The following is a 25,014-nucleotide window of genomic DNA, read 5'->3' as shown; positions in this document are numbered from 1 at the left end:
CTGGGAAACATGTGGCTGCCTCTCCCAGCCAACCACTCTCTCCATCTATCCTCAACTCTGTCTGTCCTCACTCTGCCTGTCTCTCAGTCTGTCTTCCCCTCTCCCATGCCACTTCTCAGGCCCAGGGCAGACACTGAGTAGTGACGCCCTTGAAGTTGGGCCATGAGAAGCTCTTACCTCCAAGTCCTGCTCTTTGACCCTGAGCGAGTCACTCTGCCTCTCTGGGCCTAACATTTTCCTTGCCTGCAAAATGGTGATGATGAGGAGGTCATACCAATTCTTCCTCTCCCAGCTGAGGCTCAGATGAGATAATGGATGTGACAGCAGAGCTTGACAAGCTGGGAAGCTCCATGTACAAGTCCAGGACTGTTATTTTGTTATTATCATGGCTTGGGGGGTTCCTGTCTCCCCAGCTCCAGCCCTCAGGAACGGGTGGAGTTTAGGGTTGGGGGTTTAGGACCTCTAGACTGGCCTGACTTCCCCCCCACCCCCTTACCAGGGGTCTGTTGTTAGCAGTCCACGCCCTCACCAGAGGATGCCACCTCCGCCCCCACCCCCACCGCCAGAGGAGTACAAGAACCAGAGGCCTGTCTCCAACTCCTCATCCTTCCTGGGCTCCCTATTTGGAAGCAAGCGGGGCAAGGGGCCCTTCCAGATGCCACCACCGCCAACAGGCCAGGCCTCTGCCTCCTCTTCATCTGCTTCTTCCACCCACCATCACCACCACCACCACCACCACGGTCACAGCCATGGTGGCCTGGGGGTGCTACCTGATGGGCGGTCCAAGCTCCAGGCCCTGCATGCCCAGTATTGCCAAGGACCGGGCCCTGCTCCACCGCCCTACCTCCCGCCCCAGCAACCCTCTCTTCCCCCACCTCCTCAGCAGCCCCCACCCCTACCCCAGCTAGGTTCCATCCCACCGCCTCCAGCCTCGGCCCCACCTGTGGGGCCACACCGCCACTTCCATGCCCATGGCCCAGTCCCAGGCCCCCAGCACTGTACCTTGGGTTGGCCAGGCAGGGCTCCCAGGCGGGGAGCTGGAGGACACCCTCAGTTTGCGCCACATGGCCGCCACCCCCTGTACCAGCCCACATCCCCATTGCTCCTGTACAGTCCTGCCCCCCAGCACCCTCCAGCCCACAAACAGGGCCCCAAGCACTTCATCTTTAGTCACCACCCACAGATGATGCCAACAGCGGGGGCTTCTGGGGGCCCTGGATCCCGGCCGCCAGGAAGTTCCTACTCCCACCCCCACCACCCCCAGTCACCATTGTCACCGCACTCACCCATCCCACCCCACCCCTCCTACCCACCCCTGCCCCCACCTTCACCCCATACCCCTCACTCACCCCTGCCACCCACCTCACCCCATGGTCCTCTGCACGCCTCTGGGCCCCCTGGCACAGCCAATCCACCCACTGCAAACCCCAAGGCCAAGCCAAGCTGGATCAGCACCATGGTCTGATGAATGGATAGAGCAAGCTGGGGCCCAGAAGATCTGGGGAAACCACAGCAGGAGGGACCTTGCACCCTTCCTGCCTCCTCAGTTTTTTCAAAATATATATACACATACAAATGTCCTACTCCCCACTTCCTCCCTGCCTTGGGATCCCTCCTTTAACCTCCTAAGTCATCATGGGGTTTTCTTCCAGATTTGAGGATCCTTGCCACTTGAACCCTAGACCCAGGGCTATCTAGCCTTGGGGAGTGGTGAGAACTCAGAGATCCTCTTCCTCTTTTTCCTCTGTTTGTCTCAGTCCTCTCCCTCCCCCATTTTCCCTGGAGGTCTAGCTGGATTGCCTCAGACCTCCAGGTCCTAGCCAGATGGCCTCAGACCTCCAGGTCCTAGCTGGATGGCCTCAGACGCCCAGGCCGTTCAGCTCTGGCCGGTAGAGAAGGGCAGGTGTCAGGAGCTGTTGGAGTAAAGGTTTTCCCAGAGCTCCTCTGGCATGCGGGGCTAGGAAAGAGCTCTGTAGAGTTGTGGTCAAACCTCAGCTGGCTTGGCCCTCTCTCTGACCTCAGGGCCTGGCCATGCACCTCCATGTGTCTTTTTGCCTGCTGGAGGACACAGACTGTCAGTATACTTGGTGGGTGGGACCCCACTTATAATGGCCCCCAGATGGGGCAGTGCTTCCTCTCTGGAGCCAGTCTATGCCCTATCTCCAGTGGGCCCCAGCCCAGACCTCTTGAGCTTCAGGACCTCGTCTCTCCCTGCAACATTCTTAATCCTGATCAAAGTCCATACAGGTTTTTTTTTTTTTTTTTTTATGAAGGTGGTGGGGGGCAGGTCTGGGATAAGAAGGGCACTGCCCTCCTTCACCCATATTGCATGCCCCCTCCCCCATTCCCTTACACTTTGCCTACAACTGAAGACAATGCACTTTACAGATATCACCCACACACACCTTGCTGGGCAGGGCACTCAGCATCAGCCCTGGGGAGAGGTTTTCAGAGGGTCATCGTGAGCCCAAGATGTCCTTCCTGAGGCAGAGATTGAAGCCAACAGAGTGGGGGGCTGGGAGCCAGGATGCCTGAGTCCTTCTGTCCGTCAGAATCTCCGCTGCCTCTCCAGCCCCTTTGCCACCCTGTTTATTTATTATAAATATATATTTTTACAAGCTCCAGCTCCTCTTCTTGCCCTGCATATCCAGTCCCTTTCTCAGCTCCTACCTCCCTCTCCTCTCTCCACCACAGTTGCTCAGTGCAGACAGACAGACCCTGGCTGTATGAAGGGCCAGGAACCTCGGGGAGCTTGGGGTGGGGGAGGGTGGCAGTGGGAGGGGCTGTATGGAGAGGAGCCCGGGGTTCAGGCATTGTCTTTTTTCTTCCTTGTATATAAGAATGTATATTTGATGCCTCATAAAAGACCTTGTGCTCACCTCCTGCCTCTGCCTCCTACTTATGCCCTCCTTCCCCCACTTTGGAGCCCATGGAGAAAAAGGCCCTAGCCCAGGGAGGTGACGTGATGACGGTAGAAATTCAGGCAACTGGGTGGTCAAAATGCTTTGCCTGGGTGGGACGTGAGGGAGGGTTCCCTTTCTCATTTCATGAGTAGTCTGCATGATATAGTGGAGAGATTATGGGCTTTGGAGTTGATTCCGTTCCATTCTGGGGTTTTCCACTTCCTAGGCAGGTGAACTTGGGAAAATTACCCTCACTGAGTCACAGAGTCTCAGTTTCCTCCATTTAAAACTAGGGATGATAAGCCTTTGCCACATGGAATTGTGATGATTACATGAGGTCATGAACATCAAGCAGCCAGCATGGAGTAGCTGCGCAACAAGTTAGTTCCCTTCTCTTCCTTTCACAGGTTTAGTACTTCCATCCACTCTTGTGTCATCTATTCTCATCTTCCTGTAACTGGCCTGCCTTTGCCCTGCAGCCCTCTCCCTCCTCAACAGCCGACCACATTTCTCTCCTTGAGGGTAGGGAGGGTGATTTGGGCCAGGAAGGCACAGGGCCAGAGACACAAGAGCTCTGTGTATATATTTAGGATGGTAGGTAACAAATAGCTGAACTCCCTTTAGCTTATAGAGGAGACAGACCCAGAGAATGGAAGGGTCTTTCTCAGGCCACACTGCAAGTCAGAGGATGGAATTTCCTGACTTCTCTCCCAGGCCCCTTTCTAATCCCCCAAACTGCCTCGTTACGAAACTGACATGTTTCTAGCACCAGGACTGATTAGTCCTGGGTCTCAGCATAGCACAGGAGGGAGGTGGCAGAGCAAGGGCTCTTGGTTAGGGTCAGCAGGGTCCCCAGAAGCAGTGTAAAGAAATATTTTTGCCGCTTCCTAGAATCTGGAATGGCCTTTAAGAGGGGATGGTTTGGATGATCCCACTCTTTAGCAGCTTGGACTACTGTCTTTGTTTTTTAACTCATATGCTCATTCAAAGGCCTCCCCAGGAGGGCATCTAACAAAAACAGCAACTGGGGCCATTGAAGCATTTGAGGCCTCCTAGAGGATCAGACTGTGTATTTGAAGAGTTTAACTCCAGAAGTCCTAAACTGAGTACAACCAGTAATTTTGGATTTTGGTTTTTTCCCTGGTAGACCATGCTGGACTACCTTTTGTCACTCATCCTTCTCCCACTCTCAGCTTGATGGTGGATTCATCTCCCCAAAGCTCAGTTTTTTGCTCTCATAATCCTGGCTCACTGACTTGACTGTTGCCTTTGGCAAATCACCTAGCCCTTTAGAGCCTGGTCTTTTCTCCTGTAAAATGGGAATAATAATCTTGCAGGGCACTTGTCAACAGATGCATGTGAAGTGCCTACCTCCTGCCAGACACACCGTAAGCTGTTCTTAGCCACTTGCAGAAACAAGCGCAAACTCCTTGTTTGGACACTGGAGGTTGTGAAGTGTGTGGCCCCAGCCTGTCTCCATAGTCCTAACTCATTGCTCGCCCACACTTTGGCCAACCACTCACTGTTCCCTGAAAAAGCGCGAGTATACTTTCCAACCTCAGTATTTTTGCCTGTGCTCTCCCTCCTGCCAGATGTACTGCCTCCAACATCCTTGATAAAGATTTTCCCACTCTTGCAGGATGGGTTTACAGGACTGTCCTTCACAAAATGTGCCCTTCATCACATTCTCTCAGCTTCTGCACATTATTATCTTTCTTCCTCATGAGGCCATAACTTCCTTGAGAGTGATACTGGTCCAAATCATCTCTGTCCAGGGCATTGCCCACCACGGTGCCTGGTATAGTACAGATGTCACTAAAATTTTGTTGATTGAATGAATGAATGAAAAGTTCATTCTAAGCTAAATCTTGGAATAAGTTATCTTTGCATCAAATTATTGATTGATGCAATCCACATACCAAGCTTTTTGGGCCCCTCTGGAACCTTCTCAAGCTTTGTTCAGCTCCTTCCTAAAGTCTCTTCCTCCCCTCCTCATTGCAGTCCCAGCACTGGGATCTACCTGCCTCACCCTCTTCCTCTCCCCGAAAGCTCACCATCCAGACTGTGGAGGGGTAGTTCATCGCCTCACATCCTTGTTTCTATGAGGACCTGAAGACAAAGCCCATTGGCTGCTCTCATATCAAAGATTCTACTACAGTTCTCTTTGGGGATATGGATGGGGAGGGAGAAACCACCTAACAAAGGACAAAGATCCTAGAATCGCACAGAGTTCTTATCCTCTTTCTAGACCAGGGTTATCCAATAGATCTTTTGGTGATGTATTGGACTTGGCTGTCCAATACATGTGGCTGTTAAGTACTTGAAATGTAGCTAGGATGACTGAGGAACTGAATTTTTAATTTTGTTCAATTCAAATTTAAATGGCCACATGTGGGTAGTGGCTATCATAACAGTGCAGGATTAGACCTTCAGGAGCAAACAGCCTGGTGGGGGTGTCAACACAATATAATAAGTACAGACCTAGAAGGAAGCACAGTGTTTGTGGAAGCACACAGGAGGAAACCCAGCTTGGGGTGAGGGGTGGGGGTCAGGGAAGGTTTTCTGGAAAACTGCCCCTTTTGCTGACTCTTCAAGGGTGAGTAGGAATTGGCCTGGTAAAGATGAGCATTTGTCAGAAGGAGCAGCATATGCAAAGGCCTGGAGGTATGAGAGTATGCAATGTACTAGTGGATTAGTGAGAAAGGAATGGGAGAGAGCTGCCCAGACAGTGGATATAGCACATACCAAAGCCCGGAAGTGGGCAATCCTCTGTGTATCCCCATTCCTCTCTTGCCAATAGATGTCTCACTTGGCCTTAGTAGGAGCTGAAATAAGGCCAGGTGTCATGGGCCACATAGTTTCTCCACTGTAAAGTTACCATTTTAGCCTTTGTAATTAATGATATTTTGTGGAGAGATGCCTTGTGACCGTAAACATCCTGTTACTCCTCAAACTGGTTTTAGCATTCACTGATGATTCTCACCGGAACCAATTATTATGGCCATGGTTGCCAAATGGTGATTTTCTAACATCATTCGCTAATCTTTTCTAGTATCATTCTCTCTACATGCATTAGTTAGTTTTCGATTGTAATGGAGCACTTTCCCTTCTCCCACATTTATTTATTTATACCATCATGGACTCATGGTTGTCTCTTTCATTCAGTGAGTTTATTTTGATGTTCAAAATGCCCCAAATTTGGTCAGCAGGAGGCCCTTCAGACTGGTTCCTTTGTCCTTTTGAGAACTTTTTGTTTTCTGGCACCACAAGATGCTCCAGACCCATCTTGTACTTTTCCTGCCCCAGCCCTGGAATCAGCCATTTTCCCAAGGAGCCCTGGTTCTTTGTAGTGGAGAATGGTATTTAGAAACAAGATTTGGGCACTAGGTGTTATAGATATACTTTAATAGTTTGCTTTTTTATTTGGAAAAAAAGTTTTGGCATCAATTGACGATTTTCTACCTCCATGATTCCTTCTATATTTATTTTTATTTGGCATGCTACTTTAAGGAAAAGCTTTCCCTTTTCCCTCATTTTATTTATTCATGTCAGTATGGACTCATGGATTTTTATTTTATTCAATGAATTATATCCACTACTATCATAATTTCTTTCAAATTAGCATTATTTTGAATATATTGTTTTGTTATGTGTAAGTATTAAGCATAGAATATACATCTATATTTCTCTAATTCTATATGAGATATATATATATATATCCATGAGTTCGTACAGATACCTTGCAGAGGCTCTTTTAATAGTCCAGGATAGAAGGTGGTGCGGGGAAGAGGGGGTGGAATCCAGAGCTATTTAGAAGTTAGAACCGACAGCTCATCATACCTACTTCAGATCTGTCTTGCAAATGAAAAAAAATGAGGCATAAAGTCACTCTCATTCAGTTGATCCAAAAAACATGGATAGGAGGGTGAGTGTTTGAGAGCCCAGCCAAGCCTTCAGTTGCTGCTCTGCCACTCCATGCCAGACCCTCTCTCTCAGGTGGATGGGTGAGGCCAACCCAGCCACCAGCTCAGATGCTTCCCAATTCTTTACCTGCAGTGCCCAGGTTGATATCCAACAAGACCCAAAACTTGGGAAAGGAACCCATTTCTTGAACACCTTACCGTGTGGGGAGCATCCTGCTGAGACTTTTACAGGCAGAGTTACACGGCAATCAGACAGACCTGGGTTTGAATTCTGGCTGTGCTACATACTAGCCATGTGACTTGGGGTCAGTTTATACATATCTGAGCTTCGGTCTCATCTGTAAAACACGGATAACAATACTCACTTCATAGCCTGTAAGTGAGACCCAAACCCTGGTCACCTGACACCAACTTCAATGCTCTTTGCCCTTTACTGAGCTGCCTCCAGATAGGATGGCCAAACTTCATCCAACCTAGGATTTGGCATATTCTCCCACCTTCTTCATTCTCATCACCCTTCTCCTGTTCAGTTCTATTCCTGATGAGGGCAAGTGACCAAAAGAGCATTTGATCAGGAGTCAGCAATTTCCTATGTTACATTGGGCAAGTTGTTTAATCCTTCTGGGACTTGGTTCCTCATCTACAGATTGGGTAAATTGACCTACTTCTTTCCCAAGACTATTGCCAACATCAAGGGAAATAATTGTTATGAAAGAGCTACATGGGCTTTTAGATGATTACACATGGGAGAGGCTAGTGATATTACTGTTACTGGCATCACTTTGCCTTGCTTCCTGTTTCCCATCCAGACAAGTGTTCACTGGGGTCATTCACCTGTGTTTGTGGTGGGGTGCAGATGAGGTTTCCCCTGACATCTAGCAAACTAGAAAGGAGCTGTCCCTTACTATTTATTTACTTGGGACAAGTTTCCTCAGCAGCAAAGTGGGGATAAAGATCCTGAACATTCAGGGTAATGTAAGGATTCAGTTGATAAAATATATGAAATCACTAGGCACAATGTAGGTTCTTAATGGGTTTTGACATATTGATTGTTGACTCTGAGAAATAAAAATAACAGCCACCAGATACTGAGGACCTACTATGCACCAGGTTCTGTACACCAATCCTGCAAGGTAGAGATGATATTCCCAATTTCAGTTTCAGAAGCTGGGACTTGCCCAAGGTCACATAACTAGAAAAAGGCAGAGCTGTCTGACCCCCGAGTATGAGCTCTTACTTGTGTTCCCTGTTACCTCAGATGGGATGTCCTTAGCTCAGTCCTGAATTGGCAGAATGTACCTAAGTGGCTCACAGTATGTGATTAGCAACAGTGAACTCAATGAAGGAATGACATCCCACCCCTTTCAAATATTCAAGCTTATACTGGATGCTTAATATCCACAGGAAATGTTTGCAAAGAGTATACATTATTTTCAGTCAATATACATTAAAGCTGCTAAAAAATATACACTCATTCATTTGTTCTTTTGTTCATTCATTATTCATTTTCTGCTTACCACACCAGGTGCTGAGGATGCATAAGGCCATATGGTTCCTATCCTTAAGGAACTCATGGTCTAGTGGGGGACACAAAATAAGCACTAATCAGTGTGTACACAGTGTGCTAATGCATGCACAATAGGTGTTCAAACTGTATGTAGTAGGTCCACAGATGATGGATAATATAGATGATCCTCAAATGTGGTAGATGCCTGATGTGGGTGAAATACTGGTGTGCTACTCATTCAAAATAATTTAAATCTATTCAGAAATGCATATGATAGGAGTGTATGTACACATAGTTGGTACTCAAATGCATATGACAGGGGCTATACACAATAAATACAATATACACAGATGTTTGGTAAGTGCACTGTAGGCTCACAAATTGACAAAGGTAGGTGTTTTATACAGTAGGCACTGATAGGTGGTGAATAAATATGCTGTTGCTAAACATCCAATAGTTAAAACAAAATTATACACACACACACACACACACACACAAACACAGGCTTATTTAGAGGGAGTACATGCCACAAATGTGCACATAGTAAAAGTGCGTACAGAACAGTTGAGAGTGTTCATTAAAATGCTGATGGACAATGACCTTAAGGGCTAAGAATGGAAACTCCAACTCTGTGAGGCCTCTACGTGACCTTGGCTTCTTTCTCTTTGGGACCCAGGATTCTAAAAATCCAAAATCCCGGGGAAGTGAGCTGCCTCCTCCCTTCCTTTTTTCGGGATCTCAAAGCCCCAGCCCCGTCTATCTCCCTCAACCTGTGGGCCATTAAAAGGGATTCCAGGCAATCAGGCACCCCAGGCTGCTTTCCAAGGCCCATACCGGAAAGGCCAAAGAAAAACGGGAGAGAACGTTGGGGCGGGGCTCACTGAGGTCCTCAAGGGGGTGCCAGTTAGCCCACTACCCACCAACGCCAGCGCCTCTTCCGAGCTGTCTCCACAACGCGCATGCGCAATACTGGCCTTTAAACGTGCACCGACGGCCTATCCGGAAAAAGTTTCAGTATACTAATTACAATCTTGCTCCTCCGCGGTTGAGGTGGACTATTTGCTCTCAGTCGGGGCGGTACTTTTGAGTTCCCGCGACCATATAGGGAACCCACGCTAGCCGATTCAGCTCGTTCCCATGGGATGAAGGCTTCCTACGTCTTAGCCTGACGCAAAGTATAAAAGACTCGGAGGAACACCCCGCGGAGGGATCCCGTTTGTTGTGGCGAGGGAAGGGGAGACGCTGACAAACCAAGGTGGAGGCAGTGGCGGCGAGGTAGGCCCTGGCAGTTGGGAGGTAATTGTGGTGGTGAAGGCTGTGGTAGTTGGGAGGCAGCGGCGGAGTTTGAAAGGAAAGGAGCGGGACGAAGAGTCTGTAGCAGTAGCGGCAGCCTGGGACCTCAGAGCGTGGCAGCTACACGCCCCCTAGGCTCTCGGCGGGCGGCGGCCGCCGTGTTGAGGGCCTACTCTCCCAGCAGTGCCTCGGTCTCAGACAGCGGTGGCGCCATGAGCCCTTAAAGGGCGGTCCGAGTCCTCCTGATTCCTGGCCCAGCTCTAGAGCTTACCATGGAGCCAAGGGCCGACGACTTCCTTCCACTGCCGGAGTGCCCGGTGTTCGAGCCCAGCTTGGCCGAGTTCCGAGACCCGCTTGGCTACATCGCGAAAATCAGGCCTATGGCTGAGAAGCCTGGCATTTGCAAGATCCGCCCACCCACGGTAAGACCCAGAACCAGTGGTTGCCGGCAGTGAGGCTGGGGATGGGGGACTCCCTGGCTTGTCGGCGGAGGGCAGTTCGAGATGTGGGGAAATGAGGCGGCTGAGACTGTGTGGATGCAGCCCGGGTCCGATAAAGGGTGCTGGGGACAGGGGTCCTCTTGTGGTGTGAGGCCCGTAATGACACGGAGTCACAGAGCCCCCAATCCCCCGCTCACCCCTCCCCGCCCCACCCCGTTCTCAGAAGCACTCCTGGTAAGGTTCAAGACAGGGAGTCCCTAGTGAGCAGAGGAGAGTTAACAGAGAGGCACCCTGCACATTTTAGTTACCCCTCACCACCCAGGTCAGGGCTGTGCTAAAATAAGGCTTTTCATCCATCCGCTGTCATCACTTCTCATAAGGCAGGCAGCCTGGTGTAGTGGAAAGATCACAGCTCTGAAGGGAGACAGACCTGAGTTTAAAGCTCCTCGCTGCAGCCTACCAGCTGTGTGACCTTGGGCAAATAATGTAATCTCTCTCAGCCTGTGAAATGGGTCACATGTTCTTTGAATGGTTATTGTGAGGTTGGATTAAACTAGGTAGTGTCTGGTGTATAGTAGGTACTAGACAAGTGGTAATTATTGTGACTGTGGAGGTGTTTGATGTGGTCATTGATTTGCTGCTACATGGGTTGACTCATATTTACTCACACCCTGCCAGGCTAGTCCATCTGTGATAATATCCCTGCCTGGTGGATCAGAGTCAGGAAGTCAGTCTCACTGGGAATGCCAAACCTGGCTCCCCTGAGATGGGATTGTCCCTTTCCTTTCTTAGGGTTGAAGGCAATGTCAGAGCCTTTCCTTGCACATCACTTCTCAGACTTGACTTACTTCAGAGAAGATTGGACCAGTCAGCTTGGACACCAGTTAGTTTGGGGTTGGGGTATGAGTCTTCCTCAGAAGATTTCTATTGTGCTCTGTCCTAGGATGTAGGGGGTCCAAGAAGATCGGACATTTCTGGGCCCCCAGAAACAGAATGGAGCTATGGAAGTCTGTGCCCTCGGAATACTTGATTCCCAGAGGTCAGCAACAAAGGGCCTAGCTTTCCTCCTAGGCCTGGCTTCAGGCCAGAAGTCCCCCAAGGACTAAAACAGGCTTGCTGGCATGGAGGAGAAATAAAGATACATAGTGTTCAGTGAATGCTTGTCATTTCTTGGGCAGAAATTGAGAGTTTGGCTGGAATGAGGTTTTTTGGATGGGTGTCTCCTGACAGGAATGGGATGGGAAACCTCTCTCCCACCTGAGGAGGGCACCACAGGCCACTTTTTCCACCTTGGTGCTTTCTGGTGCTCAGCCACAGATCTAGACTGGTGTCAGATGGATCCTTTGGGAGGTGTTGGGTATTCCAATTTCTTCCTTGTTGAAGCCAGGTCACAGATCTCTGAGGTAACTTTGTGTGTGGTGAGGGAGTGGCAGTGGGTTGTGAGAAGTCAGGAAGACTAGCAGAAGGGAGAGGCTGGAGTCCTGGGCACCCACAAGGAAGGACTCTTTAAAGTGGTTGGGAAAGAGGCGTATCTGACATAGGTGGTAGTTGAGGCCTGAATTTCCTTTTTTCTATATTGGACTGATCTGGACAAGCTGGCATTGTTCTGATGTTGTTAACTTGCCTTGGGGGACCAGGAAGGGGAAAAGTGGCATGTCTCAGGTGTGTGTGTGTTGTGGGGCAGGGGCAGAAGGGAGCTGTCCTTTGTTACGTTTCTCTAGTCTACCTCAACCATGTGCTTCCCTCTGATCCAAGAGACCCCGGCCCTCTCTGGTTTTGCTCTGTGTTTTTGTTTTGTTTTGTTTTGTTTCTCCTTTGAGGCTGCTCTGAGGCAGCCTTTTAGGCAGCTACGCCTTCTTCTGGCTGGAATTTGAAACACTACCAGAGTGTTTTTTGGGCCCAGGGTGGGTGCCTGGGAATTGGAGGTTTGCCTGTGGAAGGATTGCTTGGGGTCTGAAATGCCGGGCATGTGACTGCTATGCTTGGGGAAAGTGGGTGGGAGGAGAGTATTGGTAACCTGGAGTAGTCCCAGGGGAGCTTGGAAGGCCCTTGCATCCTGCATCAGGTAGCCAAACTTCTTATCACCACATTCTGGTGATACCGACATATTGAACATTTGGCGCACAGTAGTGAGGGAGCTGGTAGGTCCCAAGGATAGTCAGGCCGGGAGATCTGCTGGACCTTCCCCAGCTGCATCCACAGCTCCTGCTCTAGGATTCCTCATTCTGCTCTTTCCTGTCGGGTTGCACTTCCTCTTGTTTAGAATTTGATTCAGTAGGAAAGATGGGTACCTGGACTTTGCATGTGAGCACCTTTCTACCTGGGCTACCTGCCCTGAGGGGAGGGCTCTACTCTGATGGGAGGCAAGAGGGCATGGGCCCTTTTGGTAGCTTGTCTAGGCTTGAGCCATACCATTTTAGACTACATACTTTATTTTTTTTTTCTTCTGCTTTACTGAGTCCCTGGTGTTTGCTGCCTTCTTTAGGTAGGGGGAGGGCTTTGTGCGCATGCATGTGTGAGTCTTCTGGCCCCTTTTCTAAAAGTGTGTGTGCAGAAGAAGCCACTCACCTTTGTTTCTTTTTTACTTTCCCCACCCCTCCACCCCCCAAAGAGCCTTGGACTGGAGGTCAGAAGACATGGGTTCTAGTCTTGGCTCTACCACTAATTCAGCATGTGATTTTGGAGAAATCACATCTTTTCCCTGGGCCTTACTTTCCTCATTTGTAAACTGAGAGCATTGGTCTAGGTTACTCTATGTTCTTTTCCCCATCCTTGCAGGAGCCAGGGCTCTGGGGAAGAGAGAACTGAGTGGAGGTTTGTGTGTGGGTGGGGTGGGACAGGGGCTCTCCACCAGCATCTTTGGGCAGGACAGACAAGCTCTAGCTTGGCAGAGCAGAGTCTCCCCCCAACTCTCATTACCTTTCCCTGACTTCCTCCCCCCTCCCCAAATCCTCCCCTTCTTTGCCACCACAGTCAGGCATCCCAGCATGTCCCCCTCCCTGCCTTTTCCTGTACCAGGCAGGTATATGAGAGAGGACCCACAGGAAGCCTTCCAGATCTGGTGAGTGATGCAGATTCTTGCTCCCTGTTCCTTGCTTTTCCCTGCAGTGTCTGTCTCAGGCCCTTTAAACTGAGAAGACAGACATTAAAGGCCCAAATCTTTAAATCCTGCCAGAATCAGAGCTGAACTACCTTGCATGTTTTTTGGGTGGTGGGGTGAGACTTAGATGTCAGCTCTTAATGATGATTCCTTTGAATAACATTTTCATTTGAAAACCAGTTTAATTTTCCATTGATCTGGTGAGACAGCCAGGGCAAGAGTTCATATTCCCACCTTACAGGTTCAGGAGATAAAATCCCATAGCTAGTAGGCAGTGGTGTTAGAACATGAACTGACTCCAGATCCTAGGTGCTTCCCAGTATTCCCATACTGTGTTTTTCAGCACATGCGTAGGGGATGAGGGGTTAGTGTGGATGTATGGAGGGTTTGGGGTCAACTGTTTTGGGTCCCTTTTCTATTTCTTGAAATCATGGCACTGTACTATTATGAGGGACTCAGGAGAGGTTTCCCAGGGTATGTGCATGGGGCCTTGGATGTGGACTTCAGGGGCTACTAGGCCCTATTGTGAGTTATGTGTATGGGGGAGGTGGGTTGATAATTGCCAGGTTGAAGGGTCTGGGGTGGCTAGGGGTCTGGGAAGGCATGAATGGGGTGCTGAGCTGCTTTTGGTGCCCTCTGGTAATGTACTATGCTGGAATAACTCAAGTCCTTTTCTCTCCCTTTACCCTCTTAGGACTGGCAGCCACCCTTTGCTGTGGAAGTGGACAACTTCAGTTTTACCCCCCGAATCCAGAGGCTGAATGAACTAGAGGTAAGAAGATTAGCAGCTGGTGTCGGGGTGAGGAGAGTGGATACCTGAGCCTTGGTCCCACTTCCCTCCTTTCCTCCGTGGCTAAGATGCTTTACCTAACTAGGTCTTTATTCTCTTTTCTGTGAGATTGAATCTCTTTAGTGTGCCCAGGGTATGGAGGAAGCTTCACAGCTCTGAATATAACCAAGAGCAAGGGCATTTAGCAGCTCTGATTTGATAACCCAAAGGCTGGGGGTGTCTCTTTTCCACAAAGGTTTGCAATTTCTGAAGCTGCCTTGTCAATTAACCTGTCCTACCTGGTTCAACAAAAGTGAAATATGGGATTATCTGAGACTTCCTGCTAGGCTAGCTGAATGTGGCCTCACTATCCAGTTGATCCCTGACCCTGTGCTTTTTACCTTCTTCCACAGTTCTTGGTAAGGTGGGAGGTGAGATAGATGGGTGGGAGCAACACAAGAACTGGTCTGCGTGGAGGCTGGAATGGTTAAGAACTTGGGCAGTGGGTCAGGCAGGTAAGCCTTTTCCTCCCCCTTTTGTTTTTTTTTTTTTGTTTGTTTGTTTTTTTTTTTTTTAATTTATTTTTATTTTTTTTTAATCATCATTTTATTGAGATATATTCACATACCACGCAGTCATACAAAACAAATTGTACTTTCGATTGTTTACAGTACCATTACATAGTTGTACATTCATCACCTAAATCAATCCCTGACACCTTCATTAGCACACACACAAAAATAACAAGAATAATAATTAGAGTGAAAAAGAGCAATTGAAGTAAAAAAGAACACTAGGTACCTTTGTCTGTTTGTTTGCTTCCCCTACTTTTCTACACATCGATCCATAAACTAGACAAAGTGGAGTTTGGTCCTTATGGCATTCCCAATCCCACTGTCACCCCTCATAAGCTACATTTTTATACAACTGTCTTCGAGATTCATGGGTTCTGGGTTGTAGTTTAATACTTTCAGGTATCCACCACCAGCTACCCCAATTCTTTAGAACCTAAAAAAGGTTGTCTAAAGTGTGCGTAAGAGTGCCCACCAGAGTGATCTCTCGGCTCGTTTTGGAATCTCTCTGCCACTGAAGCTTATTTCATTTCCTTTCACATCCCCCTTTTGGTCAAGAAGATGTTCTCCATCCCACGATGATAGGGTCTACATTCCTCCCCGGGAGTCATATTCCACGTTGCCAGGGAGATTCACTTCCCTGGGTGTCTGATCCCACGTAGGGGGGAGGGCAGTGATTTCACCTTTCAAGTTGGCTTAGCCAGAGAGAGAGGGCCACATCTGAGCAACAAAGAGGCATTCAGGAGGAGACTCTTAGGCACAAATACAGGGAGGCCTAGCCTCTCCTTTGCAGCAACCGTCTTCCCAAGGGTAAAACTTATGGTAGAGGGCTCAACCCATCAAACCACCAGTCCCCTATGTCTGTGGTCATGTTAGCAACCATGGAGGTGGGGTAGGCGAATACCCCTGCATTCTCCACAGGCTCCTCAAGGGGGCACTACATCGTTTTTTTTTTGTTTGTTTGTTTTTTTTTTTTTCCCTTGTTTGTCTTTTGTCTTTTTTTTTTTTTTTAACTTTCCCTTCTTTTTTCAAATCAACTGTATGAAAAAAAAGTTAAAAAGAAAACAAACATACAATAAAAGAACATTTCAAAGAGACCATAGCAAGGGAGTAAGAAAAAGACAACTAACCTAAGATAACTGCTTAACTTCCAACATGTTCCTACTTTACCCCAAGAAAGTTACATACTATAGCAACATTTCAGTGAACTTGTTCCTACTACATCCATCAGAAATTAACAGACCATAGTCATTTCTGGGCATCCCCAGAACGTTAAATAGCTTATCTGTTCTTCTTGGATTATTGTTCCCCCTTCCTTAATTGCTCTCTACTGCTAGTTCCCCTACATTCTACATTATAAACCATTTGTTTTACATTTTTCAAAGTTCACATTAGTGGTAGCATATAATATTTCTCTTTTTGTGCCTGGCTTATTTCGCTCAGCATTATGTCTTCAAGGTTCATCCATGTTGTCATATGTTTCACCAGATCGTTCCTTCTTACTGCCGCGTAGTATTCCATCGTGTGTATATACCACATTTTATTTATCCACTCATCTGTTGATGGACATTTGGGTTGTTTCCATCTCTTGGCAATTGTGAATAATGCTGCTATGAACATTGGCGTGCAGATATCTGTTCGTGTCACTGCTTTCCGATCTTCCGGGTATATCCCGAGAAGTGCAATCGCTGGATCGAATGGTAGCTCTATATCTAGTTTTCTAAGGAACTGCCAGACTGACTTCCAGAGTGGCTGAACCATTACGCAGTCCCACCAACAATGAATAAGAGTTCCAATTTCTCCACATCCCCTCCAGCATTTGTAGTTTCCTGTTTGTTTAATGGCAGCCATTCTAACCGGTGTTAGATGGTATCTCATTGTGGTCTTAATTTGCATCTCTCTAATAGCTAGTGAAGCTGAACATTTTTTCATGTGTTTCTTGGCCATTTGTATTTCCTCTTCAGAGAACTGTCTTTTCATATCTTTTGCCCATTTTATAATTGGGCTGTCTGTACTATTGTCATTGAGTTGTAGGATTTCTTTGTATATGCAAGATATCAGTCTTTTGTCAGATACATGGTTTCCAAAAATTTTTTCCCATTGAGTTGGCTGCCTCTTTACCTTTTTGAGAAATTCCTTTGAGGTGCAGAAACTTCTAAGCTTGAGGAGTTCCCATTTATCTATTTTCTCTTTTGTTGCTTGTGCTTTGGGTGTAAAGTCTAGGAAGTGGCCTCCTAATACAAGGTCTTGAAGATGTTTTCCTACATTATCTTCTAGGAGTTTAATGGTACTTTCTTTTATATTGAGATCTTTGGTCCATTTTGAGTTAATTTTTGTGTAGGGGGTGAGGTAGGGGTCCTCTTTCATTCTTTTGGATATGGATATCCAACTCTCCCAGCCCCATTTGTTGAAAAGACCATTATGGCTCAGTTCGGTGACTTTGGGGGCCTTATCAAAGATCAGTCGGCCATAGATCTGAGGGTCTATCTCTGAATTCTCAATTCGATTCCATTGATCTATATGTCTATCTTTGTGCCAGTACCATGCTGTTTTGGCAACTGTGGCTTTATAATAAGCTTCAAAGTCAGGGAGTGTAAGTCCTCCCACTTCGTTTTTCTTTTTTAAAGTGTCTTTAGCAATTCGATGCATCTTCCCTTTCCAAATAAATTTGATAACTAGCTTTTCCAAGTCTGCAAAGTAGGTTGTTGGAATTTTGATTGGGATTGCATTGAATCTGTAGATGAGTTTGGGTAGAATTGACATCTTAATGACATTTAGCCTTCCTATCCATGAACATGGAATATTTTTCCATCTTTTAAGGTCCCCTTCTATTTCTTTTAGTAGAGTTATGTAGTTTTCTTTGTATAGGTCTTTTACATCTTTGGTTAAGTTTATTCCTAGGTACTTGATTTTTTTAGTTGCTATTGAAAATGGTATCTTTTTCTTGAGTGTCTCTTCAGTTTGTTCATTTCTAGGCATATAGAAACATTACTGACTTATGTGCATTAATCTTGTATCCCGCTACTTTGCTAAATTTGTTTATTAGCTCTAGTAGGTGTATCGTTGATTTCTCAGGGTTTTCTAGATATAAGATCATATCATCTGCAAACAATGACAGTTTTACTTCTTCTTTTCCAATTTGGATGCCTTTTATTTCTTTGTCTTGCCGGATTGCCATGGCTAGCACTTCCAGCACAATGTTGAATAACAGTGGTGACAGCGGGCATCCTTGTCTTGTTCCTGATCTTAGAGGGAAGGCTTTCAGTCTCTCACCATTGAGTACTATGCTGGCTGTGGGTTTTTCATATATGCTCTTTATCATGTTGAGGAAGTTTCCTTCAATTCCTACCTTTTGAAGTGTTTTTATCAAAAACGGATGTTGGATTTTGTCAAATGCTTTTTCAGCATCTATTGAGATGATCAATTGATTTTTCCCTTTCGAGTTTTTAATGTGTTGTAATACATTGATTGTTTTTCTTATGTTGAACCATCCTTGCATGCCTGGAATGAACCCCACTTGGTCATGGTGTATGATTTTTTTAATGTGTCTTTGGATTCGATTTGCAAGTATTTTGTTGAGGATTTTTGCATCTATATTCATTAGGGAGATTGGCCGGTAGTTTTCCTTTTTTGTAGCATCTTTGCCTGGTTTTGGTATTAGATTGATGTTAGCTTCATAAAATGAATTAGGTAGTGTTCCATTTTTTTCAATGTTTTGAAAGAGTTTGAGTAAGATTGGTGTCAGTTCTTTCTGGAAAGTTTGGTAGAATTCCCCTGTGAAGCCATCTGGCCCTGGGCATTTATTTGTGGGAAGATTTTTGATGACTGATTGGATCTCTTTGCTTGTGATGGGTTGGTTGAGGTCTTCTATTTCTTCTCTGGTCAGTCTAGGTTGTTCATATGTTTCCAGGAAATTGTCCATTTCTTCTACATTATCCAGTTTGTTGCCATACAGTTGTTCATAATATCCTCTTATAATTTTTTTAATTTCTTCAGGATCTGCAGTTATGTCACCTTTTTCATTCATTATTTTGTTTATATGGGTCTTCTCTCTTTTTGATTTTGTCAGTCTAGCTAGGGGCTTGTCAATCTTGTTGATCTTCTCAAAGAACCAACTTTTGGTGATATTTATCCTTTCTATTGTTTTTTTGTTCTCTATTTCATTTATTTCTGCTTTAATCCTTGTTATTTCTTTTCTTGTACTTGGTTTAGGATTGGTTTGCTGTTCATTTTCTAGCTTCTTCAGTTGATCCATTAGTTCTTTGATTTTGGCTCTTTCTTCCTTTTTAATATATGCGTTTAGTGCTATAAATTTCCCCCTTAGCACTGCTTTTGCTGCATCCCATAGGTTTTGGTATGTTGTGTTCTCATATTCATTCGTCTCTATATATTTAGCAATTTCTCTTGCTATTTCTTCTTTAACCCACTGATTGTTTAGGAGTGTGTTGTTTAACCTCCAGGTATTTGTGAATTTTCTAAGTCTCTGATGGTTATTGACTTCTAATTGTATTCCATTGTGGTCAGAGAATGTGCTTTGAATAATTTCAATCTTTTTAAATTTATTGAGGCTTGTTTTATGTCCCAGCATATGATCTATTCTGGAGAAAGTTCCGTGAGCACTAGAAAAGTATGTGTATCCTGTTGATTTGGGATGTAATGTCCTGTAGATGTCTGTTAAATCTAATTCATTTATCAGATTGTTTAGGTTTTCAATTTCCTTATTGGTCTTCTGTCTGGTTGATCTATCTATAGGAGAGAGTGATGTGTTGAAGTCTCCCACAATTATTGTGGAAACATCAATTGCTTCCTTTAGTTTTGCCAATGTTTCTCTCATGTATTTTGTGGCACCTTGATTGGGTGCATAGACATTTACGATTGTTATTTCTTCTTGCTGAATTGCCCCTTTTATTAGTATGTAGTGGCCTTCTTTGTCTCTCAAAACATCCCTGCATTTGAAGTCTATTTTATCTGAGATTAATATTGCTACACCTGCTTTCTTTTGGCTGTAGCTTGCATGAAATATTTTTTTCCATCCTTTCACTTTCAGTTTCTTTGTGTCCCTGTGTCTAAGATGAGTCTCTTGTATGCAACATATTGATGGTTCATTTTTTTGATCCATTCTGCGAATCTATATCTTTTAATTGGGGAGTTTAATCCATTTACATTCAACGTTAAAACCGTGAAGGCATTTCTTGAATCGGCCATCTTATCCTTTGGATTATGTTTGCCATATTTTTCCCTCTCTCTATTAATATCCTTTATTGTACCCATACCGAATCTCTTTAGTACTGAACCTTTCTCCAAGTCTCTCTGTCCTGTCTTTGTTTCTCTGTCTGTAGGGCTCCCTTTAGTATCTCCAGTAGGGCAGGTCTCTTGTTAGCAAATTCTCTCAGCATTTCTTTGTCTGTGAAAAATTTAAGCTCTCCCTCAAATTTGAAGGAGCGCTTTGCTGGATAAAGTATTCTTGGCTGGAAATTCCTCTCACTCAGAATTTTAAATATATCGTGCCACTGCCTTCTCGCCTCCATGGTGGCTGCTGAGTAGTCACTACTTAGTCTTATGATGTTTCCTTTGTATGTGGTGAATTGCTTTTCTCTTGCTGCTTTCAGAACTTGCTCCTTCTCTTCTATGTTTGACAGTGTGATCAGTATATGTCTCGGAGTGGGTTTTTTTGGATTTATTCTATTTGGAGTTCGCTGAGCATTTATGATTTGTGTATTTATGTTGTTTAGAAGATTTGGGAAGTTTTCCCCAACAATTTCTTTGAATACTCTTCCTAGACCTTTACCCTTTTCTTCCCCTTCTGGGACACCAATGAGTCTTATATTCGGACGTTTCATATTATCTATCATATCCCTGAGGTCCATTTCGAGTTTTTCAATTTTTTTTCCCCATTCTTTCTTTTATGTTTTCATTTTCCATTCTGTCATCTTCCAGGTCACTGATTCAGTTGTTCAACTTCCTCTAGTCTTGTACTATGAGTGTCCAGAATCTTTTTAATTTGGTCAACAGTTTCTTTAATTTCCATAAGATCATCCATTTTTTTATTTAGTCTTGCAATGTCTTCTTTATGCTCTTCTAGGGTCTTCTTGATTTCCTTCATATCCCGTACTAGGGTCTCATTGTTCATCTTTAGTTCTTTGAGTAGCTGCTCTAGGTGTGTCTCTTCTGGTCTTTTGATTTGGGTGCTTGGGCTTGGGTTATCCATATCGTCTGGTTTTTTCATATGCTTTATAATTTTCTGTTGTTTTTGGCCTCGTGGCATTTGCTGACTTTGATAGGGTTCTTTTAGGGTTTGTAGACCAGTTGAAGTCCTTATCTCTAATTTATCAGATCTACAGCTTCGTGGAGTAGACTTTCTCTAACTAACCAGCAGGTGGCGTCCACGAGCCACCTGTTCTCCACAAGCCAGATCTCCCCTGCTTAGCCTTTTTGGTGAGTAGGGGAGTGAGTCTTGTGGGGCCCAATTGGTGTCCCAAGCTTGCGTGTGTAGTTGGTGTTGCCTGCCCTGTATGTGGGGCGTGTTTCTGGGCAGTCGGGGAGGGGGGGTGGCCCTAACAATCAAATCTCCCTGATGATCCTAGAGTTTTAAAGCTACTGCAATAGTCTAATCCTTCAGTTCAGTCCTGCCACAGTTTGTCTCTGCCACTGACCCACAAGTCTTTGATATTGGCGTATGGCTCCTGAGACTTGCAAGTGGGCCCCTCTTCCAGGCTGTGCACCTCGGGTCCTCTGTTGAGGGATGACTGTGCTATGTCACAGGTGAGTGCCGTCCCCCCAGGGCAGTTCTGGGCTGCTGGGCTGTGTTGGGAGGCTCCCAGTCTGCTCAAATGATGGCTGAATGGGGCTCTGTTAATTCACACTGCTCCCCCTTCCCAGCTCTGGGACATTCAGCTGAGGTTGCAGGGAAGGCTAATGTCCACGCCCAGTTTTGTGGTGTGTGCCTGTTATTTGAAGCACTTCCGTCACACTGGGTTGTCTGGGGCAGCTCTGGGCTATGGGGCTGGCGATGGGCAGGAGTGTTTCCTGTCCACCAGGATGGTGGCTGTGAGCAGACACCCCCCTTTTCTTGGGAAGTTGTGTTGTTTAGTGAATTTTCTCAGCCACTGGATTATTGCCTTTTGTCTCAGAGCTCTCTTAGTTCTGCTCTTGACTTGACGTGCCCAAATTTCAATTCTTTGAAGCTTTCTGTATTGAGCTTCTTAGAGTAATTGTTTTAGAAAAAGCAAAAAGGATTTAAAAAAAAAAACAAAACTGCCCTCCTCAGAGATCTAATGGGTTATTGAAATGCTAATAGACAAAGCAACCAGGGCCATTAAGGAAAGGTGCCCAGGGCAGAGAGATCAGCCTTGCTTCGGGATTTGCATATGCGCCTCAAGGCCTGATCTCCGCCCTTCCCCTTTCTGTGTTCACCAGAACTCCAAAAATCCTCTGCTTTTATTTTGGAGTTTTTCGTGTTGTTTTTTTTCTATGCCTGTCTCCTCTCTGCTGGGCTGGCTGCTCTCAGAGTCTCTGGTGTCTGGCCTCAGTCTATCTATGGTTGGAGTTTGAATCAGTAGAATGAGTTTCCGGTAAGAGCAGCCACTGCAATTCTCCCTTCTCCTTCCTGGAGCTGACAGCCCCTCCTCCCCCGGGACTGAGCCTGGCAGGGAGGGGCGCGGGTCCCCTGGCCGCAAAAACTTACAGATTTCGCTGATCTCAGCAGTTCCACGTTTTCATGAGTGTTGTATGAAGTATGCCCAAAGACAGATTGCTCTGTGGTGTCCAGTCCACGCAGTTCCTGGCTTTTTACCTACTTTCCTGGAGGAGTAACTAAAACATACAGCTCACCAGTCTGCCATCTTGCCCCGCCTCCCCCCCTTTTGTTTTGTACAGGAAGTCCAGACCCTTTGCATGGGTAGGTGGGGTTCTCCAATAGGGACTTGAGAATGCCCTGGGGTTATAGAGTGGGTACCCTGCAGCTAGTTCCAGGTAAGGTCCTGAAGTTTTTCATGGAAGACGTAGGCTAGAAGTGTGCTACCATTCCATCCTCCCATTAATAATTATTTATCCACAAGCCTTAATAGATGTCCTGGGGTGGGGTAGGGATGAGGGGGGTGGTAATAGGCCCAAGTGAATATCCATGACCTAAAAGTTTCTTTGTCTTCTAGACCAGGGTTTTTCTCAGCCTTGGCACTACTGACATTTTGGGCCAGATAATTCTTTGTTGTGGGGGGCTATCCCGTGTATTGTAGATGTTTATCAGCATCCCTGGCTTCTACCCATTAGATGGCAGTAGCATCCCCTCCCTGTTAAGACAACCAAAAATGTCTCCAGACATTGCCGAATATCCCCTGGTGGCAAAATCACCCAACACACACACACACACACCCCATTAAGAACCACTGGTCTAGACTCAATCTAGGTGCTGTTCTGGTCAGAGCAGAAGTCATCTCTGGTAGAGTGTGCAAGTTCCTTGGAGAAATAGATCTGACCAGGTTTTGGGAGTGGGAAAACTGTACAGCTAGGGCCAAGGTGTAGCCTAGCATGGGACAGGGGCAGATTTTCCAAAGGGATAGTACTGGTTAATATGGGGGAAGAGGAGGGATGAGGCCAAAGCCAGAAAGCTAAGGGATTGAGATGGAAGGAGTAGAGTTTGTGGCCCCTTAGGGGTTCTTACAGCCAAGGAGCTATAGGTCATCTCTTTGTACAAATAGATCTTAGTTTTCCTCATCTATGAAATAGAAAGAACTGTTGCTGTTACCCCTAATGGGACCAGGGCAAGGTAATGATGATCTAGTTCTCTTTGGAATCATGCCCTCTGACTGAGGTGAGGAGGTGATAGACTTGGGTCCTTTGGGAACCCTTCTTAGGCTACTGAGATTTCAGGGAAACGTGGTTGATGCCTTATTCCTAGGATCTTTGGCCCACCTTGGGTCCTGGGTTGGCTGGGTGCCAGTGTTGTTTTGGTACACCGTCTCTCAGTTCTTTAGGCCAACCTGTCTATAGTATACACTCTCACTGTTCAGCCACCATAGAACAAGTTTCGTGGTGCATAAGAAGAGGTTGTTGTGCTTTTTTGGAGCATTCATTCTCTGAAACATGCTTAGCGCTCAGAACTCTGAGGATTGCAAGAGGGCCTTCACTATTACTCTGTCAGTCCCCTCTTCTGGGCAGTTATTTTATTCTCTTTTATAACCAGAAGGCAGGGGTCTAGATTGTAGAACTGATATGTCCTAGGCTATACAGCAAATAAGTAGCAGAGGAAAAGCTAAAACTTAAAGTTATTTGACATCCAGACCTCCTGCTACTTACTGTGCAACTTAACCACCGTGGGCCTCTGTTTCCCTGTCTGTAAAGGAGATAATACACAACCCTGTAAAGGAAATTGAGAGAGAATGTATGTAAAGCTTTGACTGTTGTGACCCTTTCTGTTTTGGAATCTTGGGTTTATCTGAATGACCAGAAGGTGTCAGAGGTGAGAGAGCAGGTAGGGCTAAGCTCTGCCTAGAGACTGGGATCCAGTTCATTGGGAGAGGCCCTGGGTAGTGTAGGTAGGCTGTTCTGTACCCTTTCTCCTCCCCTAAGATTCAACCAGAAGACAGGAGTTGGTATAAGGGGAAGGGGAGGGGTGGTCTCTTTGAGCCATTTTTTCTCCAGGCCCAGACAAGAGTGAAACTGAACTACTTGGACCAGATTGCCAAATTTTGGGAAATCCAGAGCTCCTCCTTAAAAATTCCCAATGTAGAATGCCGGATATTGGACCTCTACAGCCTCAGCAAAGTAAGAACAGATTTTTCTTACCCTGCCCCAGAACACACACACAAATAGCCTTGTAACTCAGGGGGACCCCCTTGGTTTGGATATTGCATCTCTGGGCTAAAATGGGAGGGTCACAACCTGGCAGCACACAAGCTATCATCAGAACTTTTTGGCATCTCTTGTTGCAGTTTGAGGCTGGGTGGTGGTATTGGGAGGAGAGGGTTGTCCCCAGTGATGTGAGGTGCTGGAATTGTCCTCCTTGTCCTTTCTACAGACCTGCTCCCCCATGTGCATTACACACAGCACATCCATGTCCCTTCCCACTTGTCCTTTCAGATTGTGGTAGAGGAAGGTGGCTATGAAGCCACTTGCAAGGATTGTCGGTGGGCCCGGGTGGCCCAGCGTCTCAACTATGCACCGGGCAAAAACATTGGCTCCCTGCTGCGCTCCCACTATGAACGCATTGTTTATCCCTATGAGATGTACCAGTCTGGAGCCAAGCTGGTGGTAAGGACATGAGGCTGGGGTGGAAGGAGGCTTTATCTCCAGACACGAATTTCTAGACTTGCTCTTAATGGAATTGGTTCAGTGAACTAGGGACCTGGGAGCTAAACTTTACCCTTTACTATTGGTTCCCATATTACCCAGGGTCAAAGGTCCTAGAGTTATCTAGTCTGCAGGGCTAGAATGCTATCTGTTTATGTGATGTGTCCTTAAGTAATAGAGGAATTCAGAGGAAAGAGATACATTTTAAGCTGGAGAGGTC

At 46.2% G+C, this 25,014-nt stretch overlaps 2 protein-coding genes across 2 annotated transcripts in view; both read left to right on the top strand.

Moving 5' to 3' along the window:
* IQSEC2 (IQ motif and Sec7 domain ArfGEF 2) overlaps positions 1–2,759 on the top strand; it is a 42,713-nt gene extending 39,954 nt beyond the window's left edge. Inside the window, 1 exon segment of the mRNA XM_037823774.1 lies at positions 500–2,759. Within this exon segment, the coding sequence (XP_037679702.1) occupies positions 500–1,465 (966 nt within the window). The 3' untranslated portion in view covers positions 1,466–2,759.
* A 6,856-nt stretch (positions 2,760–9,615) lies between these two features.
* LOC119525171 (lysine-specific demethylase 5C-like) overlaps positions 9,616–25,014 on the top strand; it is a 41,022-nt gene continuing 25,623 nt past the window's right edge. The window contains 4 exon segments of the mRNA XM_037823775.1: positions 9,616–10,048; positions 13,861–13,938; positions 24,147–24,269; positions 24,585–24,755. Coding sequence (XP_037679703.1) covers positions 9,899–10,048; positions 13,861–13,938; positions 24,147–24,269; positions 24,585–24,755 — 522 coding nt within the window. The 5' untranslated portion in view covers positions 9,616–9,898.

The sequence above is a fragment of the Choloepus didactylus genome (assembly GCF_015220235.1).
Source record: "Choloepus didactylus isolate mChoDid1 chromosome 24 unlocalized genomic scaffold, mChoDid1.pri SUPER_24_unloc2, whole genome shotgun sequence".
Lineage (NCBI taxonomy): Eukaryota > Metazoa > Chordata > Mammalia > Pilosa > Megalonychidae > Choloepus > Choloepus didactylus.
The sequence above is the reverse complement of the archived record's forward strand: the minus strand, read 5'-3'. Positions and strand labels throughout refer to the sequence as shown.